The 22,349-nt window shown below is 43.2% G+C and overlaps 1 protein-coding gene across 2 annotated transcripts in view; it reads left to right on the plus strand.

The window, feature by feature from the left end:
- LOC117512298 (differentially expressed in FDCP 6 homolog) overlaps positions 1-6,128 on the plus strand; it is a 46,193-nt gene extending 40,065 nt beyond the window's left edge. For both annotated transcript variants that reach the window (XM_034172313.1, XM_034172314.1), the window contains 2 exons: positions 720-810; positions 4,950-6,128. In XM_034172313.1, the coding sequence (XP_034028204.1) occupies positions 720-810; positions 4,950-5,146 (288 nt within the window). In that variant the 3' untranslated portion in view covers positions 5,147-6,128. The remainder of the gene's footprint in view (positions 1-719; positions 811-4,949) is intronic.
- The last annotated feature ends 16,221 nt before the right edge of the window (positions 6,129-22,349 follow it).

A 22,349-nucleotide genomic window follows, 5' to 3' on the forward strand; every position in this document is an offset into this window, starting at 1 on the left:
TTGTGGGCTCTAGCCTGTTCACAAACAGACAAATTGGGCAAAAACATAATCTCCGCCAGACTTCATTGGCGGAGGTAATTAGTATGGAAGGGGCAGAACCCGTGAACCTGGAAATCAGTGAACAGAAAGCAAAGCCACAGGGAATAACCACATAAGACAGATGTCTCAAACTGATTTCAGAAAGGGCCAAGAAGGTACAGGTTTTCTTTGCAACCAACAACTCCACCAGGTGATTTCAGTGATTAACTGATTCCATCTGCTCAAAGTGATATTAATCAGTGAAATGACCTGAAGGAGTGGGTGGTTGCAAAGAAAACCTGCACCCACTTGGCTCTGGTATTACTTGGAGATCTCTAATGTAGGAGAATAAAAGCATGCGAAGGGAAAAAATACAACACTAAGATAAAGCAAAGAAAAGCACAGTAAAACAGAGAGTTATGACAGGATGGACACCGTGCATGTGACACAGTGACCTTAAGCCAGAAACGTGTATTATTTTTGATCTGGTTATCTGCCAGTGGAGTGCAGCTTGCCTTTATCTGTCAGCAGAGAATGTTTGTTTCTGTGTTATCCCTGAAATGCCTATTGTTGCTGTAAAAAGTGCCAAGCAGTTTGTTTTCCAACTATTAGTTAGTTTTTGGTAGTCATACTAACATTTGTGATTAGTTGATTGCCTGCAGGAGAGAGAAGCTTTAGTCAAGTCTTATTTTTTTTTACAGGCCGCCCAGAGGAAACTTCGCCAAGCAAGCACCAACGTCAAACACTGGAACGTACAGATGAACCGGCTAATGCGTCCAGTCGGACCTGGCGGTATGTTTATGTCCTGTCTGCATGATGGGACATGATGACAAACACATATCAGTGTGGAGAGCTGGGTTTGCATATTTTGTTCAGAATCTCAAATCTGCAACAGGTCGCAAATGATTCTGGCAGTTATGCGGTTTATATAACGCTGAGTGGATCCTTGTCATTTGATTGGTGCTTTGTATGTCATGTGGCATGGATTATTTGTCCCATTTGTGTTGCTTTGCATTTAGCATACAGATTGGTTCCATTTACTGTGCAAATTTGATTCCATACGTTTTGTACCATTGCACACTGCAACCACCGCCCACACTAGTGGGGGCGGCGTTTAGCTAAACATGGCGGACTTTGTTTTTTTACTGAGGGACAATGATTTGAAGGAGCTAATTGACAGTGCTAATTCTTCTAACACACACGCAAAAACAAATCCACTATGCCGTAAACCGTCTGGAGGCATAACGGGCTGTAAGGATGAAGAGGATGAAATTAGGACGAAAAGCTGGACAAATTTCTGACGCAATTTTTCGCTGGGGTGAGGAAAGCAGACAGCAGTCTGTACACAATGTCAGCAAAATTGTATTTTGCAAGTTGACTGAGAACAATTTTGGACAACTATTTAAAGTTCGTGTTTACTGTTGATACCAAAGCACCAGTGACGAACACCAAAATGTAAGTCCCTTTTCTGTTGTTTATAAATTAATAAAATGTCAAATGACAAGGATCTATTTTAGCCGTTATATAAAACGATATATAAAAATGAATGTTTTTTCATTCTTTCAATGGAACGAATATTCGTTCCATTAACTCATAATCATTCATTATTTGCATAGTATCAAGCCCCTTTTCTTAAAGGACAAGTATTTTTGCTTTGGTACGCAATAGTACCCATAAGCACGAAAACAGTAACCTTTATAGCAATTTCATATTTGACCGGAATGAACTTGACCTTCACCAATATGATTGACCTCTGGCTGACCTTGCCAGGGCAGTTCCAGTATCAACCAAAGTGTGGGCAACATTAGATCCAAATCAGGTGGACACTCAAATTCTTCAATCTTGATCTTTGACAAAATTATTTTCTTAACCTCAGTTTTGTGCTCAGCCTTCGCTGGAGTACCAAATTAGGCAGAAATCAGAAAAAGAATACTGGAGTAGTAGGCCAACAATCAGTCAGCCAATTACTACTTTCACCCCAGTGATTGACCTTCGGCAAATTTGATTTTGGTTTGGCAATGCGTAAAGCCACCTACAGTGCATCCAGAAAGTACTCACAGTGCTTCAGTTTTGTGACCATCTGGTTCTTGGTCACCTCCCTGACTAAGGCCCTTCTCCCCAATTGCTCAGTTCAGATGGGTGGGCAGCTCTAGGAAGAGTCCTGGTGAATCTGAACCTCTTCATTTACAGATGATGGAGGCCACTGTGCTCATTGGGACCTTCAAAGCAGCAAAAATATCTCTGTACTCTTCCCCAGATTTGTGCCTCGAGTCTCATGCCTCCTGTCTCTGAGGTCTGGAGACAAGACCTTTGACTTCTTGCTTGGTTTGTGCTCTGACATGCACTGTCAACTGTGGGACCTTATATGTAGACAGGTGTGTGTCTTTCCAAATTATGTCCAATCAACTGAATTTACCCCAGGATGGTCAGTGGAAACAGGATGCACCTGACTCAATTTTGAGCTTGATGGCAAAGACTGTGAATACTTATGTACAACCCCAATTCCAATGAAGTTGGGACATTGTGTGAAATATAAATAAAACCAGAATACAATGATTTGCAAATCCTCTTCAACCTATATTCAACTGAATACACCACAAAGACAAGATATTTAATGTTCAAACTAATAAACTTTATTGTTTTTGTGCAAATATTTGCTCATTTTGAAATGGATGCCTGCAACATGTTTCAAAAAAGCTGGGACAGTGGTATGTTTACCACTGTATTACTCACCTTTCCTTCTAACAATACTCAATAAGTGTTTGTGAACTGAGGACACAAATTGTGAGTGTTATGATTGGGTTTAAAAGGAGCATTCCCAAAAGGTTCAGCTGCTCACAAGCAAAGATGAGGATGAGGATCACCACTTTGTGAACAGCTGTGTGAAAAAATAGTCCAACAGTTTAAGAACAATGTTTCTCAACATTCATTTGCAAGGAATTTGGGGATTCCATCATCTACAGTCCATAATAGAATCAGAAGATTCAGAGAATCTGGAGACGTTTCTACAGGAAAGTGGCAAGTTCAAAAACCAACACTGAATGCCCGTGACCTTCGATCCATCAGGCGGCACTGGATTAAAATCCGACATCATTGTGTAAAGGATCTTACCGCGTGGGCTCAGGAACACTTCAGAAAACCATTGTCAGTTAACACAGTTTGTCGCTACATCTACAAGTGCAAGTTAAAACTCTGCCATGCAAAGTGAAAGCCGAACATCAACAACATCAAGAAACGCCGCCGCCTTCTCTGTGCCCAAGCTCATTTAAAATGGACAGAAGCAAAGTAGAAAGGTGTGCTGTGGTCTGATGAGTCCACATTTCAAATTGTTTTTGGAAATCGTGGATGTCTTTTCCTCTGGATGAAAGAGGAAAAAGACCATCCAGATTGTTACCAGCGCAAAGTTCAAAAGCCAGCATCTGTGATGGTATGGGGTGTGTTAGTGTCCATGGCATGGACAACTTACACATCTGTGATGGCACCATCAGTGCTGAAAGGTACATCCAGGTTTTGGAGCAACACATGCTGCCATCAAAGCAGTGTCTTTTTCAGGGACGTCCCTGCTTATTTCAGCAAGACAATGCCAAGCCAGATTCTGCACGAGTTACAACAGCATGGCTTCGTAGTAAAAGAGTCTGGGTACTAGACTGGCCTGCCTGCAGTCCAGACCTGTCGCCCATTGAAAATGTGTGGTGCATTATAAAGCGAAAAATACAACAACGGCGACCTTGGACTGTTGAACAACTGAAGTCGTACATAAAGCAAGAATGGGAAAGAATTCCACCTACAAAGCTTCAACAATTAGTGTCCTCAGTTCCCAAACACTTATTGAGTGTCGTCTGAAGGAAAGGTGATGTAACACAGTGGTAAACATACCACTGTCCCAGCTTTTTTGAAACGTGTTGTTGCAGGCATCCATTTCAAAATGAGCAAATATTTGCACAAAAACAATAAAGTTTATCAGTTTGAACATTAAATATCTTTTATGTGTCTTTGTGGTGTATTCAATTGAATATAGGTTGAAATGGTTGCAAATCATTGTTTTCTGTTCTGTTTTTATTTACATTTTACACAGCTTCCCAACTTCATTGGCATTGGGGTTGTACATGTGATTTCTTAGTGTTTTTTTTATTATTATTATTATTTTTAATAAATTTACAAAAATGTCAAAAACGTTTTTCACATTGTTATTATGAGGTGTTGTGTGTAAAATTTTGAAGGGAAAAAATTGAATTCCATCCATTTTGGAATAAGGCTGTAATATAACAAAATGTGGAAAACGTGAAGCGCTGTGAACACGTTCTAGATGCACCGTATTTGTATCAGTTCTGGTGCAAACCGGAATGAACAAGTTCAATTCTGACCTATGATCCAAATGACCTTGAGCCTAATAATTGTCCTTCTGGAAATTTGACCTTGCCTGGGCAGTTCCAAAATCCACCTATATATGTTTGCCAAGTTTGGTGGACATTAGAGTGACAATATCCTGACCTTTCAATTAGACCTTAGTCTTGTGAAGTGCCTTGAAGTGACTTATGTGGTGATTTGGTGGAGTCCAAATGAAGTGAATTGAACTGATGCTACATTTCAAAATTATTTTGAAACAGTCAGCCCAAAATCTAACTTGGTGAAAGCCTTCACAAGTCTTAAAGAGCATTTAGGCCACTTCTTTATGAGTCTTCTTAGAATGCAGGTATAACTTGAAGGTTTTATACAGTAATCTGTGAACATAGTTCCTGGAATTAGAAATATGCTGGTTTTGGGGTGTTTTTGTTTGTTTAGGGGTTTTTTGTTTTTTGTTTTTTTTTTTTTACACAAGTAATTCCTCTTTTTCAGTAATCTAATATAAAACACACAATGTTACATCAATGTGTTCCACTTGGACTGTTAGTAATGTGGATGTTGTAATCGTCTCTGTTTGCTGTTTCTAGAGAAAAGACCATCGCTGGGAAGCTCCTTCTCATCTTTCCAGATTCCGACTCAGAGGGACCCTGGACTGCGGCTCAGAATGAGATCAGGATCAGAGGAGCAGAACGAAGAAAGCAAAGAAAATGTTGACAAGAGAGTTGGGTGTAACAAAGAGAAACGCCTCTCCCATGCCTCCAATGGAGACATGGACATCCCCTAATGCCGAGGATCAGAGAGGCCGCATCGGTCAAATCCGGTCCCTCTGTGAGGAACACCCAGAGACGTTATTTAATGTGCAAGTCACGTGGCACAGTGTGGAAACAGTGTTTTATAGGTACCTAAAACTGAATTTAACACAATTTTCTTAATAAATATTGAATTTACTGACATCATGCCACAGACTACAGCAATTTAAAACATTTTTAATATAAACCTGTAGCCTAATACTGTGACTGTCACGTGTGAGGTCAGCTCTGGACAATACCTCAGTACTTAGAAAATTAGCCACGAGCAAGATGTTATGCTGGGGAAAAATAAACAAAACAAAACATACAGGCAGCTTGGTTAAGTTTTGTAATATACTCACATAGTAACCTTTCAGTTTTGTACATTTTTTCCAACACTTTTATGTCTAAAAGGCCAAATTTATAATTTCCAAATGTTACTTTGCATAATAATTAAAACATTCAAGAGACCTTTTTATATTAATAAAAACCTAATGACTTTGTAGGTTTATGGCCAATGCATAATTTCAAAAACAACAAACAGCAGATAGTAACAACATGATACAGTATTCTTGGAAAATTATGGGATAAACAACAAAAACTTTTAAAGGTAAAATATAATCACAGCAAACATTTATTTTGTTTAGTTTTTAAAACTGATCCCTCAAATCATAAATTAGCTCATATTTAGAACATTTTCATTATTTTGCAGCATTTTTTGTTTTGATCATGTTTATGATTATTGCACAGTGCAATATATAAATAAACAAGCTTGTTTGTTGAGTTTTGTAATATACACAGATAACAATATTTCATTTATTTTAAAGGGTTGGGTTTTTTTAATAAAATGTTCAGTATTACGGCGCAGCACAGTTTCCGTTTATCTCTACTGATAAGAATGCAAAAGAAAGTGATACAACTCTTTCGGCTTCCTGTTTCTGCTGTCAGTTAACATGTAAATAAAAGACTTGAAATACATTCCTTCATATATTTTTACTGTGCAAATTTCTTAGCTGTACTTTGGGCCTCACTTTAATTACACTCAACAAAAATATAAACGCAACACTTTTGGTTTTGCTCCCATTTTGTATGAGATGAACTCAAAGATCTAAATCTTTTTCCACATACACAATATCACCATTTCTCTCAAATATTGTTCACAAACCAGTCTAAATCTGTGATAGTGAGCACTTCTCCTTTGCTGAGATAATCCATCCCACCTCACAGGTGTGCCATATCAAGATGCTGATTAGACACCATGATTAGTGCACAGGTGTGCCTTAGACTGCCCACAATAAAAGGCCACTCTGAAAGGTGCAGTTTTATCACACAGCACAATGCCACAGATGTCGCAAGATTTGAGGGAGCGTGCAGTTGGCATGCTGACAGCAGGAATGTCAACCAGAGCTGTTGCTCGCGTATTGAATGTTCATGTCTCTACCATAAGCCGTCTCCAAAGTTGTTTCAGAGAATTTGGCAGTACATCCAACCAGCCTCACAACCGCAGACCACATGTAACCACACCAGCCCAGGACCTCCACATCCAGCATGTTCACCTCCAAGACGTCTGAGACCAGCCACTCGGACAGCTGCTGAAACAATCGGTTTGCATAACCAAAGAATTTCTGCACAAACTGTCAGAAACTGTCTCAGGGAAGCTCATCTGCATGCTCGTCGTCCTCATCGGGGTCTCGACCTGACTCCAGTTCGTCGTCGTAACCGACTTGAGTGGGCAAATGCTCACATTCGCTGGCGTTTGGCACGTTGGAGAGGTGTTCTCTTCACAGATGATGCCAAGGAGATGTGTTGCACTGCATGAGGCAAATGGTGGTCACACCAGATACTGACTGGTATCCCCCCCCAATTAAACAAAATTGCACCTTTCAGAGTGGCCTTTTATTGTGGGCAGTCTAAGGCACACCTGTGCACTAATCATGGTGTCTAATCAGCATCTTGATATGGCACACCTGTGAGGTGGGATGGATTATCTCAGCAAAGGAGAAGTGCTCACTGTCACAGATTTAGACTGGTTTGTGAACAATATTTGAGGGGAAATGGTGATATTGTGTATGTGGAAAAAGTTTTAGATCTTTGAGTTCATCTCATACAAAATGGGAGCAAAACCAAAAGTGTTGCGTTTATATTTTTGTTGAGTATAAAATGATGACTACAATAATTAATACAATATACACTTAATAAAATATAAAACTGCAATTTGAGTTTAAGAGTGCACACAGGGGAAGAAGTTTAAACCACACTGCCGCAAGACGTACATCCGTTAAGTGTAAGCACGCAGGTACAATACTTCATTTATCCCAAAGCGTTATCACTGAGTAATCTGACGTCCTCTTACTGACAGACCTTTTGACTCAGATGAGTAACAGAGACATCACCCTGACACACAGACTGAACTACAAGCATGTCACCATGATGACGGCCTCTTTCAACAGCTTAGAAATTTCCAGGAAGTGGTGGAATTACTTGTAAAAGCTTCTGAATAACTATTTTATGGTTAATTGGGAAACCACTGGCTGTATGTAAGGGTCTATGTGTAGAACCGATGCCTTATTGAATCTAAAAGCTGGGAGAAGAAATGAGAATTAAGTCAAGGTTCCACCTTAAGAGCTACACCAAAAAGATTTCTGGTGGCACAAGCAACTGCATGGTATATTATACAAAAAATATATGCAGCTTTTTACCAAAAAGACTTCATGTCATTTGAAAATAGAGGCCTAAATCAACATCCAGCAATTAACAAATTTTATTAGAATGACCAATTCTGTTTAATCCTTCAAGCAAAACATATCAGTTCTTTACTATTTATAGTTAGTGTTTGGTTTTAACTATTTTAACTAAAGTTTCTGTGTAGGCTCTCAGTTGTCCAGGTGGTTTCCATAGTAGAGAAGCTTGAATCTTCGACTGGACAGCTGTTTCACATAGAATGCCTCCTTGACCCCTCTCTCAAACCATATATGGTTTGAGAAAGGGGTCAAGGAGGCATTCTTTGTGAAACGTTTGAAACCCAGCCTTAACTGGGGAGGGGGTCTGAGACACGCTTTATCCCCTGTTTACAATGGGGTACTCAGGTCAAAGGAGTTTCAGTCTTTTGTTCATGGTAATGAGTCATTCACGTCATCAGGAGAGTCATCAAGGGAGCCATCAAGAAAGGCATCCATCCCATCATTAGGAGGGACAGCTGCCCTGTCATTAAGAGAGTGCTAACTAAAGCACAATAGTTGCTAATTAGAGCTATTGTTTAGTCACTAGCCTATAGCAGTCTGCCTCTCAGTAGGACGGGTCTGGTTAGGTTTAAAACTCCAGCTTTTGTTGGCTTCTGTTCATTCCTCTCTACAAGAGTCAGACAGAAGTCAGACTTCCAGAGCAAGAATTTTAGCTGAGGAAGCTTATGCGATTTGAAGCGAAATGTCCTCACGTCAAGCAACCCAGTCCAGTCGAAGATTCAAGCTTCTCTACTATTTTAACTAAAGTTTTGTGAGATACTATGATGTGTATGTATTTGGTGATCATGATTTTAATTTGATTTTACGGCTGCTAAATTGTAATATTACGTCACATTTCTTGCTAATGCCTTCAGTGCCATCAGTTCCTTAGCTCTGATTGCTGAGGTTTGAGTGCAAAACTAAATTAATTCATGTGTAAATATATATATATATACGAGGTCTGTCCGTAAAGTATAGGTCCTTTTTATTTTTTTCAAAAACTATATGGATTCATTCATATGTTTTTTACGTCAGACATGCTTGAACCCTCGTGCGCATGCGTGAGTTTTTCCACGCCTGTCGGTGACGTCATTTGCCTGTGAGCACTCCTTGTGGGAGGAGTCGTCCAGCCCCTCGTCGGAATTCCTTTGTCTGAGAAGTTGCTGAGAGACTGGCGCTTTGTTTGATCAAAATTTTTTCTAAACCTGTGAGACACATCGAAGTGGACATGGTTCGAAAAATTAAGCTGGTCTTCAGTGAAAATTTTAACAGCTGATGAGAGATTTTGAGGTGATACTGTCGCTTTAAGGACTTTTCAAGGTGCGAGACGTCGCGCAGCGCTCTCAGGCGGCGTCATCAGCCCTGTTTCAAGCTTAAAACCTCCACATTTCAGGCTCTATTGATCCAGGACGTCGTGAGAGAACAGAGAAGTTTCAGAAGAAGTCGGTTTCAGCATTTTATCCGGATATTCCACTGTTAAAGGAGATTTTTTTAATGAAAGACGTGCGGGCGGATTGCAGTGTCGGCTCGCAGCCGCCGCGACGCTCCGCCACAGGAAAAACACCTCTGTTGGAAGCCTTAAGGACAAGTTGGAACATCTCCAGCTGATAAACAATTTCTCATATACTCACTCCACTGAAAGCCATCAAAAGCCAACTGGATTTTACAAATTGTTATCAACACGGAGGTGTTTTTCCTGTGCCGCCGCGCCGCGTCTGCTACGTCCTGACGCGCGGACCCCTCCGCACGTCTTTCATTAAAAAAATGTCCTTTAACAGTGGAATATCCGGATAAAATGCTGAAACCGACTTCTTCTGAAACTTCTCTGTTCTCTCACGACGTCCTGGATCAATAGAGCCTGAAATGTGGAGGTTTTCAGCTTGAAACAGGCTGATGACGGCGCCTGAGAGCGCAGCGCGACGTCTCGCACCGTGAAAAGTCCTTAAAGCGACAATCACCTCAAAATCTCTCATCAGCTGTTCAAATTTTCACTGAAAACCAGCTTAATTTTTCGAACCATGTCCACTTCGATGTGTCTCACAGGTTTAGAAAAAATTTTGATCAAACAAAGCGCCAGTCTCTCAGCAACTTCTCAGACAAAGGAATTCCGACGAGGGGCTGGACGACTCCTCCCACAAGGAGTGCTCACAGGCGAATGACGTCACCGACAGGCATGGAAAAACTCACGCATGCGCACGAGGGTGCAAGCATGTCTGACGTAAAAACATATGAATGAAATCCATATAGTTTTTGAAAAAATAAAAAGGACCTATACTTTACGGACAGCCCTCGTATATATATATACTCAACAAAATATAAACGCAACACTTTTGGTTTTGCTCCCATTTTGTATGAGATGAACTCAAAGATCTAAAACTTTTTCCACATACACAATGTCACCATTTCCCTCAAATATTGTTCACAAACCAGTCTAAATCTGTGATAGTGAGCACTTCTCCTTTGCTGAGATAATCCATCCCACCTCACAGGTGTGCCATATCAAGATGCTGATTAGACACCATGATTAGTGCACAGGTGTGCCTTAGACTGCCCACAATAAAAGGCCACTCTGAAAGGTGCAGTTTTATCACACAGCACAATGCCACAGATGTCGCAAGATTTGAGGGAGCGTGCAATTGGCATGCTGACAGCAGGAATGTCAACCAGAGCTGTTGCTCGTGCCTTGAATGTTCATTTCTCTACCATAAGCCGTCTCCAAAGGCGTTTCAGAGAATTTGGCAGTACATCCAACCAGCCTCACAACCGCAGACCACGTGTAACCACACCAGCCCAGGACCTCCACATCCAGCATGTTCACCTCCAAGATCGTCTGAGACCAGCCACTCGGACAGCTGCTGAAACAATCGGTTTGCATAACCAAAGAATTTCTTCACAAACTGTCAGAAACCGTCTCAGGGAAGCTCATCTGCATGCTTGTCGTCCTCATCGGGGTCTCGACCTGACTCCAGTTCGTCGTCGTAACCGACTTGAGTGGGCAAATGCTCACATTCGCTGGCGTTTGGCACGTTGGAGAGGTGTTCTCTTCACGGATTAATCCCGGTTCACACTGCCCAGGGCAGATGGAAGACAGCGTGTCTGGCATCGTGTGGGTGAGCGGTTTTCTGATGTCAATGTTGTGGATCGAGTGGCCCATGGTGGCGGTGGGGTTATGGTATGGGCAGGCGTCTGTTATGGACGAAGAACACAGGTGCATTTTATTGATGGCATTTTGAATGCACATAGATACCATGACGAGATCCTGAGGCCCATTGTTGTGCCATACATCCAAGAACATCACCTCATGTTGCAGCAGGATAATGCACGGCCCCATGTTGCAAGGATCTGTACACAATTCTTGGAAGCTGAAAATGTCCCAGTTCTTGCATGGCCGGCATACTCACCGGACATGTCACCCATTGAGCATGTTTGGGATGCTCTGGACCGGCGTATACGACAGTGTGTACCAGTTCCTGCCAATATCCAACAACTTCGCACAGCCGTTGACGAGGAGTGGACCAACATTCCACAGGCCACAATTGACAACCTGATCAACTCTATGCGAAGGAGATGTGTTGCACTGCATGAGGCAAATGGTGGTCACACCAGATACTGACTGGTATCCCCCCCCCCAATAAAACAAAACTGCACCTTTCAGAGTGGCCTTTTATTGTGGACAGTCTAAGGCACACCTGTGCACTAATCATGGTGTCTAATCAGCATCTTGATATGGCACACCTGTGAGGTGGGATGGATTATCTCAGCAAAGGAGAAGTACTCACTATCACAGATTTAGACTGGTTTGTGAACAATATTTGAGGGAAATGGTGATACTGTGTATGTGGAAAAAGTTTTAGATCTTTGAGTTCATCTCATACAAAATGGGAGCAAAACCAAAAGTGTTGCGTTTATATTTTTGTTGAGTGTATATATATGGAACAAGTAATGTAAAATGGCCAGATAATGTTGGGAGAGGAAGTCTTGTGCTTTATGCAGAGTTGCAATGACTTTAGATATTTTAGATTTAACATAGTTAATATGCATTTTCCAGCTGAATTCATCATCAATATAAACACCAAGAAATTTTTATATCTGTTATAATTTCGATTGCGATATTATGTAATAATACATTTCTGCTTAAGTTGCTGGACTTATTACCAAATATTATAGTTTTACCAAAATGGAGCAATAATTTGTTTGAATCAAACCAATGTTTAAATTTATGTAGTGCATTCTCCATCATGTCCAGGAGCTGTGATCCCCACTACAATGCACAATCGTATATCAGCAAATAAAATACAACTTGCGGACTTGGAAACCAAACATATAATGTACAAAGAAACAGCAATGGCCCAAGGACAACCCTGGGGCACGCCACATGTAATCTTCATGAACTCAGAATTCGTCCCACCAATGTGGACACACTGGTATCTATTGTGTAAGTAGCTCGTTAACCAATCATGTGCCAATCCCCTGATGATACCCAAACACCTTCTGTGATAGGTACATTTACTGAGCTGAGGATAAAGACTGTTGCCAGTCTCAAGCAAACAGTGGCACACACAAAAGTATGCCACCCCCAGCTCACTGACAAAATCCCATCAGAAGAGATGCTTGCAGGTCACAAAGCCAAACAGTGGGTCTCAGGAATGAAGAGCTTGACAGCACTAGGACCGGCTATGATCCACACAGTTTCTAGTCAGCTTGTATCACACCAACACGTAGCACCCACTTGGTCAATTCATAGCACCTTGGTCAAGTCTTTGCACTTTTCATAAGCAATTTCCACGATAAGGTATTAAAGTATTTTCAAAAAAAAAGAAAATACAGGATCTAACAGCTTTCTTCCTGTTTGATTTGTCTTGGATGGAAATAACAGAGACATTAACTCCATTGGGTTTGGACAGAAACATTAAAATGCCTATCAGGTTCAGGTCTGGTTTGGTCACTTTAGTTGACCACTGAAAAGTGCTACAACTTGGCCGAGGTGCTACAAGTTGACCAAGTGGGTGCTACGAGTTGTTGTGCTATGAGTTTGTAGGTGATACAAGTTGGCCTGATACCACCCACACCTATTGGCTGAAGAAACCAAAAGCACTCTGTGAGCACCTGACATCACAAATAGGTAGGGTACTAACAGCAGATACTCACCCACACTGGCTAACACGCAGAACAATCCATCCACATGGATACTGGAGTGCTTCGCACTATACAAGGCTAACAGTTCACTGATAACCTTCATTGGTATCTCAATGGGGCTTTCAAAGACATCACTGGAGGCCAACTCCAAGGCAATTGTAAAAGTCACCATCAACTGTGAAATATGCATACCAAGGTGATGCACTGTCTGTGCTGCTATTCTGCATAGACCTCAGTGAACTCATCACAATGAGTGGATATAGATATAGATTCAGGAGTGGAGTAACCATCAGCCACACCCTGTACATGGATAACATCAAGCTGTCTGCCAAGAGTGAGCGAGACATTGACTCACTGATTCACCTCACTATCTACAGCGGTGTCTACTAGGTTGTCATTCAGACAGAATAAGTGTGACTGAATGGCGGCAAAGAGAGGGAGCGTGATCTAGACTGAGGGAGTGGAGTTGCCAGAAGGCAGGATAGCAGACATACAGGACAGCCACAAGTAACTGGGATTTACACAGACCAGTGGGAACCATGATGAAGATGCAAGAATGTCAGCCTCAGCCTAATGGGCCTTTCACACTGAAAGCGTCAGAAGCATCAAAAATCTGTCTAAAAAGCATTATTTTCAATGAGACGCGTTGCTTTTTAGAGGCGTCAGAAGCGTTGCGTCAAAAGCCAAGCTAAAGCAACGCTTCTGACGGGAGCGCACATTGCGGCTTGTCGGCAGGCTGACGCAGTCAAAGTTCAATCCAATCCAACTTTTGACGCACTGAACCGTGACGTAGCGTCACGCTGTCCAATAGGAACGACGTGTTGGGCCAAAACACGGAAGACTAGTGGCAGAAACCACTGATCTGTACAAAACGGATCAGTGCAGAAACCACTGATCTGTACAAAACAGAAACGTGTCACAGGACTGTTCATTTATAGAGCAGTTTTCTGAAGAAAAATCCTTGGAAATGTTTTTTTTTGTTGTTGTTGTTGTTTGTTACCTCAGAATTTCTGATTACTGTTAAAAAAGTTTAGAACACTTGTAATTAAAATAGCTAAATAAATCAATAAATGGTTCTTTAGAAACCTTTCATCTGTAAATTAAAACCACCTGTTATTTCAGATTAGATAATTTCTTGTTTAACATAACGAACCTCGGACATTTATTTTTAGACAAAATAACATGGAAATGTGTACATTTTTTAAGTAGATTATTAATAGTAGATATTTATAGATATAGTAGATTATATAGTAGATTATTTATATCTCATTTCCACCAGAAAAACAGACACTGTAAATAAATACAAATGTTTATTATAAATGCAACAGGAAATAATTTAACAATGACTGCAGTGTGATTGTAAAGTAGGATTTCTGTGACATAAACCTCATGAATCATGATGAATTTTTAATGGTCATTTCAACTTGTAATTGCGTCAAAATATGTAATTGCCTTTAATGTTGTTATCAGGACAGAGTCATTTCTAAAATATGAATTTGAGCGCAATAAGTGGAGAGCTTCTACCTGTGCAAATGTCTTTGGACTTTGATTTGTGGACATTTTTAATGATCCGTTCATTTATTGTTAAAATATAAAATGAAACAGCTTTTTAAAAAATAATATAATAGTTTCTGTTGAAAGAGCCTTTTATTTAGAAGCAGGTGATTTTATGCTGGATTCTCAGGACCAGATGAAGGTCTCTTCTGCAGCAAGTGTTGCTGTAGACACTTTTGTCCTATTTTGAAGAGCAGAGATGTTTTCTTTCGACTGGACTTGTGGTGTTCAGCTCAATAGCAGATACAGTATATCTAACAGTAGCAATAAGAACCGAGCTATCAATACATACGCCCAACCAGTCATCAGATACCCAGCTGGAATAATACACTGGCCACAATAGGAGATAGATGCCGTTGATGACAAGACACAGAAATTCTTCAAAATGCACAGAGGTTTCCACCGAAAGTGCAGCACCCTGAGTCTTTATGAGAAACAGAAAGAGGGAGGGCAAGGATTAGTGTGTGTCAGAGCTACAATCCCAAATGAGATGAGGAGCATCCATGAATACATCAGAAAGATGGTCCCTGGATCAGCTTCTACAAGAATGCCTCAGACAGCTGAAGGCAGACAGTGATAAGGAACAGGAGGAGGAGATATCATGGAAAACCAAGGCCCTCCATGGGATGTACCATCAACAGATAGAGGAAGTGGCTGACATCAAGGAGACCTACCAGTGGCTAGAAAAGGCCAGCCTAAAGGACAGCACAGAGGCTCTGATCATGGCACCACACGAACAAGCCCTAAGCACCAGATCCATAGAAGCAAGAGTCTACCACAGCCAACAGGACCCAAGCTGAAGGCTGTGCAAATGTGCCCCAGAAACAGCACATAGTAACAGAATGCAAGATGCAAACTCAGACACCGCACACTGAGAGCTGCATCCAAGTGTCGGGAATTGTGTACAGGAACATGTGTGCCACATACATGTATGCCACATACATATTAGAAGTCCCCAAGTCCCGACACGACACCCTGCTGAAGGTGGTTGAGAACGACATTGCTAAGGTGCTGTGGGACATCAAATTCCAGATACACAAGCAGCTGCTAGACAACCAACCAGACATAGTGGTGGTTGACAAATAAAAGAAGGTCGCAATTGTGATCGATGTGGCAATCCCAGCTGACAGCATCATCAGATAGAAAGACGAGAAAATTAACTCCTTAAGAAGCAGGAAGGGCTGCAGGAACAACTGGAACAGATGTGGAAGGTAAAGTCTAAAGTGGTCCCAGGAACATTAGGAGCTATAACCCCCAAACTGGAAGAGTAGCTCCAGTAGATTCCAGGCAGAACTTGTCAGTGATCACAATCAAAGGTCACAATTAGCATCAGAAGTCAGATATAATTTTGCAGGATAAGTGTCTTGTCCAAGGACACACACAGAACGAGCAGGATTTGAACCCAGGTCTACATACTGGCGGGCCAGCTCTTTATCCACTGAGTTAGCTGCTCTACACAGAGCAAAAGTAAGAGGTATAATGATCTTTCAAGTGTTAATTTGTGATTGATAAATATGTATTTAATTTTATCAGATCAGGTCTGAGAGTATGGACTGGTGCCACACGTCACTGCACCCATCACACTACGGAACTGTAATGGGTCAGACAACTGGTCCACCATCACACCCTGAAAGTAGCCATGTATCTGCTGCAGCCAGGTGATACTACATAGGTGACCCCTTGACCCTTGGTCTTTTCCAATTGCTGGGTTCCTCAACACTGAGATGCATGGGCTTCAAATCTTGAGCGCATGGGTGCAGTATGGGCCCACCTCAAATGCAGTTAAAGCCAGAGGGCATGGACACATTATTTTTTTGGTTATGTTTTGGTGTCAATCCACATGATATCAGTGTTGCTCCAACATCAGTCCCCCGCTGTTGTAACAACGTTAGAATATGAAATTGATACAACATCAAAATGTGCTTAGTTTCCTCGTGTACTTTTCATTTCTGTCAGGAACACATAAGAAGTGTATTTACACAAAGAAACTGATGTGTTACCTGTTGATTTGAACATTTATTATAATACATTGACTATTATTTATGGTGAATATCTATGTTGATCCAATTTTCAAATCCACCACAGTATTTTCTTTGTTGATTCAACATCAGTTTCAAGATGAATCAGCATTGGACAGATTCATTTTGCCTGCTGGGAAGGCTTCAAACATATTGAGGGTGAGCTGCTAAGGGTAATAATGTCTAGATACTCAAATTCTGTTGCTTTGTCATTGTGAAACTGGGTCAGGCATTGAAAGAGACACACTGAATTATAAATACAAAATTGTGATTCTGTCTATTACAGGGTGTTAGAGTTTAAATCAAGTCATGAGCATACTGGGAGATAGAGGGGAAGAGGTGCACAAGTTCCACTTTTTTTGGGGGGAGGGGGGCACAAATGAGCCTTGTCATTAATTTTTGAACAGATGTACAACTTTCAACCAAATAAAAGAGGATGTAGAGGCGACAGCTTTGTTGATTTTTTTTTTTTTTTTTAAATTGCACAGACTCTGTCCACATCTCAGTCAGTGTTATTGCTGGGTTGTTGAAATATTCTTATGTTGGAACCATCCAATGAAGCCCATCATGTTTAAACTCTACAGCTGAGGCTACTCTAACCAGCTTCACAGTCTAAGAGTCCAACCACCCAGTCACTCCTGTCCAGGGTCTGTCCCACCTCTGTACCACAGCAAGCCCATGGTTAGGACCTGCTTTCATTGGCTGACTGACACCAAGAGACAATGATAATCTTGCTAAAAGATACTGCAGAGTTCACACACACACACACACACACACACACACACACACACACACACACACACACACACACACACACACACACACACACACACACACACACACACACACACACATCTTCAACCGCTTAGTCCAATTGAGGGTCACGTGGGGCTGGAGCCTATCCCAGCAGTCATAGAGCGCTAGGCGGGGTACATCCTGGACAGGATGCCAGTCTGTCGCAGGTCCAGAAACAGACAAACAAACACAGTCACACCCACACGCACAGCTACGGACAATTTAAAGATTCCAGTCCACCTAACCCGCATGTCTTTGGATGTGGGAGGAAACTGGAGCACCCAGAAGAAACCCACACAAACACGGGGAGAACATGCATGGAATTGAACCCATGACCTTCTCACTGTGAGGCAACAGTGCTAACCACTAAACCACCGTGCTGCCTACTGCAGAGTTCACTGGATGTTAAAACAAGCCTTTATGTCCAGCAGAGGCACCCACATGTCCAGCTCATGTTCCCGTTCCTGCACCCAACTCACCAGTCCTGAAATGCCCCAGTCATGCCCCAGTTATCCTGCAGCTGTGTCTGCTATAGGTTCTAAACCTGTGGTGATTTCTACTAGCTTAAAGGGTGATCTATGGACTGCATTTATATAGCACTTTTCCATCTTCATCAGACACTCAAAGCGCTTTATAATGATGCCTCACATTCACCCCGATGGCAGGGTGCTGCCACACAAGGTACTCACTACACACCGGGAGCAACTAAGGGATTAAGGATCTTGCCCAGGGGCCCTTAGTGATTTTCCAGTCAGGGATCCAGGCTGGGATTTGAACCGAGGATCCTCTGGTCTCAAGCCCAACGCTTAACCACTAAACCTCCCCCATCCTGGGTGTGGATAGTGTAGCAGTGTTTGGTATCCAGCAAGTTGGTTTTTGCAAGTCCTAATTCTCAGTGTTGTAATGTAATGAAGTAGAAATACTTTGTTACTGTACTTAAGTAGAATTTTGACGTATCTGTACTTTACTTCTTTGTTTACATTTCTGACAACTTTCACTTTTACGCCACTACATTTCCTCAAAAAAAAAAAAAGTATACTTTTACTCTGATACATTTCCCTTAAATATCTTTGTTACTTGTTAAGACAATATAAAATTAGAAGAAGTTTAATTGGGCAATGCCTGTTTGCAGAGGTGAAAGTAAGCCGGAGAGCAGCTGTACACCGGGAAGAGATACAGTCCTCTACAGCCGGAGCACAGCGCCTTCCAGCCCTGCAGCATCAAGTGCCGTGTTTGACATAAAACAAGTTAAGAAAAAAATTAATAAAAGATGACAGGTTGAATCTGCGCCCCCGCTGAGGAAGAGGAAGACTGTGGAGGGTGAAAACAATCTGCACTTTGGGCTCCAAATGCGCACACATCGACGCACACACACACACACACACGGATCGGCTCTCGCTGGAGTCCAGCGCATGATCGGAGTTATGGGGAAAACTTCAGTACCAACAAAACTGGCCGGCTTGGCTGTTTCGTTTCATTTATTTTATTTGAAATGTCCGTGGAAATCCAAAGTAGCACCACGTTTTGGATTCGAGAGCGCAAAGAGCACTACGTTTGGTTGCTTTGCAGTGGTTGGTGGTGGTGAAACTTGCATTGTTTTTTTGTTTTGTTTTTTATTTTCCTTAAATTTGGCACAATTGTGTAGCTATAAATGACTGTTCTGTTTCACAAGAGCCTGGCTGTTGTGTTTAACAGAAAAGTGTGTGTGGCTCATCGCGTCACCAACACCAACTACTCCTCCAGAGGTGGATCCAGCCTTTTATAGGGGCTGAGGCCCCCTCCTGGTTTCTCTAGACACCACGCTGGCTTTCTTTTCATGTGGCTGTTTCACTCTCCACTTGTTTTGGATTTTACTTTTACTCAGTACTTTTACTTAAAGTACATTTTATATGAGAAATTTACTTTTGATACTTAAGTACAGTAAATGTCAGATACCTTAAGACTTTTACTCAAGTAATATTTTAAAGGAGACTTTAACTTTTACTAAAGCAATTTTATGGTAAGATACATGTACTTTCACTCAAGTATCACTTTGAGGTACTTTATACAAGTCTCCTAAGTCTGTTGTGACCTCCTCCTGTGTCCTGCTGATGATCCTGATGGTGCTGATGGACACTGCTTGCTCAATGTTGCTCCAAGTCCCTATTAAGATGATGTATCTTTGATAACCATCAAAGCTGTCCACAAGGTGTCTGGTCATCGGCATTGGTGGGATGATACAAGGTGTGAAGGATGTTGTAGTCCTGAGGTCTTGTGCGGTCCTGAAGATGTGTAGGGTTCAAAAAAGTGGAAAGATTCTGAATAAAAATAGAGACAGGGTGCGGGACATCCAGGCATCCAACCCTTCTGGGACTGGGACTAGCGCCAAATGCAAGCTATTTATTCTGTATGGTCTCACCAGGAGATCCCAGCAGTCACTGGGTGAGAGTGGCTCAACAAGGCTGCTGAAATTCAAGCCCTCATCAGCACAAATGACAGCAGAGGCCTTTTAAATGCCACCAAAAAAATTTACGGCTCCTCCACCCAAGGAGAAGCAACTCTTTGAAGCAAGGATGGCCTGAGTCTGCTGAAGACCAAAGATGACATCAGTGCTCAATGGAAAGTGTTGTGTGGGCCGCCAGAAGAGGAGCTACTGCTGGCCCACCACCAGAGGGCGCCCTGCCTGAAGTGCGGGCTTCAGGCACGAGAGGGCGCTGCCGCCATGGACACAGCCGGGGGTGACAGCTGTCGCTCATTACCTCTTGACAGCTGTCACCCATCTACTCAACATCATCTCACTCCATAAAGACCAGACGTCATCTCCACCTCGTTGCCAAGATATCATACTTCATAGGAGGTAATACTCTCAGCCTTTTTGTGAGATTTGTAACTCTGTTATTGTGAGAATTTGCAGGAGAACCGGTCGTTTGTGAGGAGGCTGTGCAAGACGGTGCTCCTTTTCAGCTGAGACCGCTGCAACATATTGAATGAGAGGTGGAGGTGGCATTCCCACCGTTGTTGTTACTGGGTGTACACACACCCACACTTGACTGTCTTTGTTCTTCGCCAGCAGTACCAGATCCGACAGTCGGGGACGGTGATCACCTGGGAATTCGGGACTTGGCGGCTCCAGTATTCACCAGGTTCTGGGGCGGCGGAAATCATGTGGTTCCGGCTCTTCTCAGGACAGACGTCTTCTATCCTCGAGCCTGCCCACACATCACCTCTGTGTATTGACTGTTATGATATTCTGTGATTGTCTGTATGTTCGTTGTGCACATTCACAACATTAAATTGTTACTTTTTGGCTCATCTATTGACCGTTCATTTGCACCCCCTGTTGTGGGTCCGTGTCCCTACACTTTCCCAACAGGATATCTCGGCCAGCGTCATGGACTCCGAGGGGCGTCACCCGGCTGTTGAACGACCAATGGGAGAGCAGGGAGCGCAGGCGTCTGCAGGAGACGTGATTGGTGAGCTGCAGCACATTCTCACCGCCTTTACGGCTCGGTTGGATCAAATGACTGAGCAAAACATCCTCCTGAACCGCAGGGTGGAGGCTCTCTCCGCGCAGATGCCGGCGAGCGCTCAGGGCGCTGCTGCGGCTCGTCCTCCTGCCGACCCTGTGCAGGATATAAACGTTCCAGTGGTGGCTCAACAACCCCTCCCACCATCCCCTGAAGCATACATAAGCCCTCCTGAGCCGTACGGAGGTTGTGTGGAGACATGCACGGACTTTCTTATGCAGTGTTCGCTCGTCTTCGCAAAACGTCCCGTCATGTACGCGTCAGATGCTAGTAAAATAGCTTATGTGATTGCTCTGCTTCGGGGTAAGGCACGCGCCTGGGCTACGGCGCTCTGGGAACAGAACTCACGGTTGTTATCAGCATACACTGGATTTGTGGGGGAGTTCAGAACAGTGTTTGATCACCCTAACAGAGGAGAGACCGCTTCAACTGTGCTGCTGTCAATGAGACAGGGACGCGAGAGCGCAGCCGCTTATGCAGTCAACTTCCGCATCGCGGCTGCGAGGTCCGGCTGGAATAACGTTGCGCTCCGCGCCGCCTTCGTAAACGGACTGTCGTTGGTTCTGAAGGAGCAGCTGGTAGCTAAGGAGGAACCGCGGGATTTAGATGGGCTTATCGATCTCGTTATACGGTTAGACAATCGGTTGGAGGAACGCCATCGGGAGCGAGGCGAAGGACGTGACCGGATACGCGCCGCCCCTCTCCCTTCCGGGTTCGATAAGGCGCCGCCCTCCCCACGCTCCACAGCCGCAGCGCTTTGTGGGGCAACAGCTCCCCCTGCTGACGTTGTTAGGGAAACGCACAGGGCCAAAATGGGGAGGCTGATCCGTGGAGTGTTTTCTCTGCAGCTCAACTGAGCACACACAGAGAAACTGCCCCAAACGGCCAAAACGACAACAACCGCCCTTAGAGACTGGGCTAAGGAGGGGTCAAACCATTCAAGTGAGACACACACAAATTGCCACATGACTCCCAGTCACAATCCTGAGCGGGGATTTAACCCTTCAAGCCCGAACACTGGTGGACACGGGGTCAGAAGGGAATCTGCTAGACAGCAGATGGGCAAGGGAGGTAGGGCTCCCTCTGGTGACGCTTCCTTCGCCATTGCAGGTGCGGGCATTAGATGGCACCCTCCTCCCTTTACTCACACACAAGACACAACCAGTAACTCTGGTAGTGTCTGGAAACCATCGGGAGGAGATTGAGTTTTTTGTGACTCCTTCTACCTCCCGCGTGATTTTGGGCATCCCATGGATGTTGAAGCACAATCCCCGGATTGATTGGCCGTCTGGGGTGGTGGTTCAGTGGAGCGAAACCTGCCATCGGGGGTGTTTAGGATCCTCGGTTCCTCCCGGTTCACAGGCTAAGGAGGAGGTCAAAGTCCCTCCCAATCTGACGGCAGTGCCGGTTGAGTACCACGATCTTGCTGACATCTTCAGCAAGGATCTGGCACTCACCCTTCCCCCGCAC

This window comes from Thalassophryne amazonica, chromosome 6, assembly GCF_902500255.1.
Source record: "Thalassophryne amazonica chromosome 6, fThaAma1.1, whole genome shotgun sequence".
NCBI classification, from domain to species: domain Eukaryota; kingdom Metazoa; phylum Chordata; class Actinopteri; order Batrachoidiformes; family Batrachoididae; genus Thalassophryne; species Thalassophryne amazonica.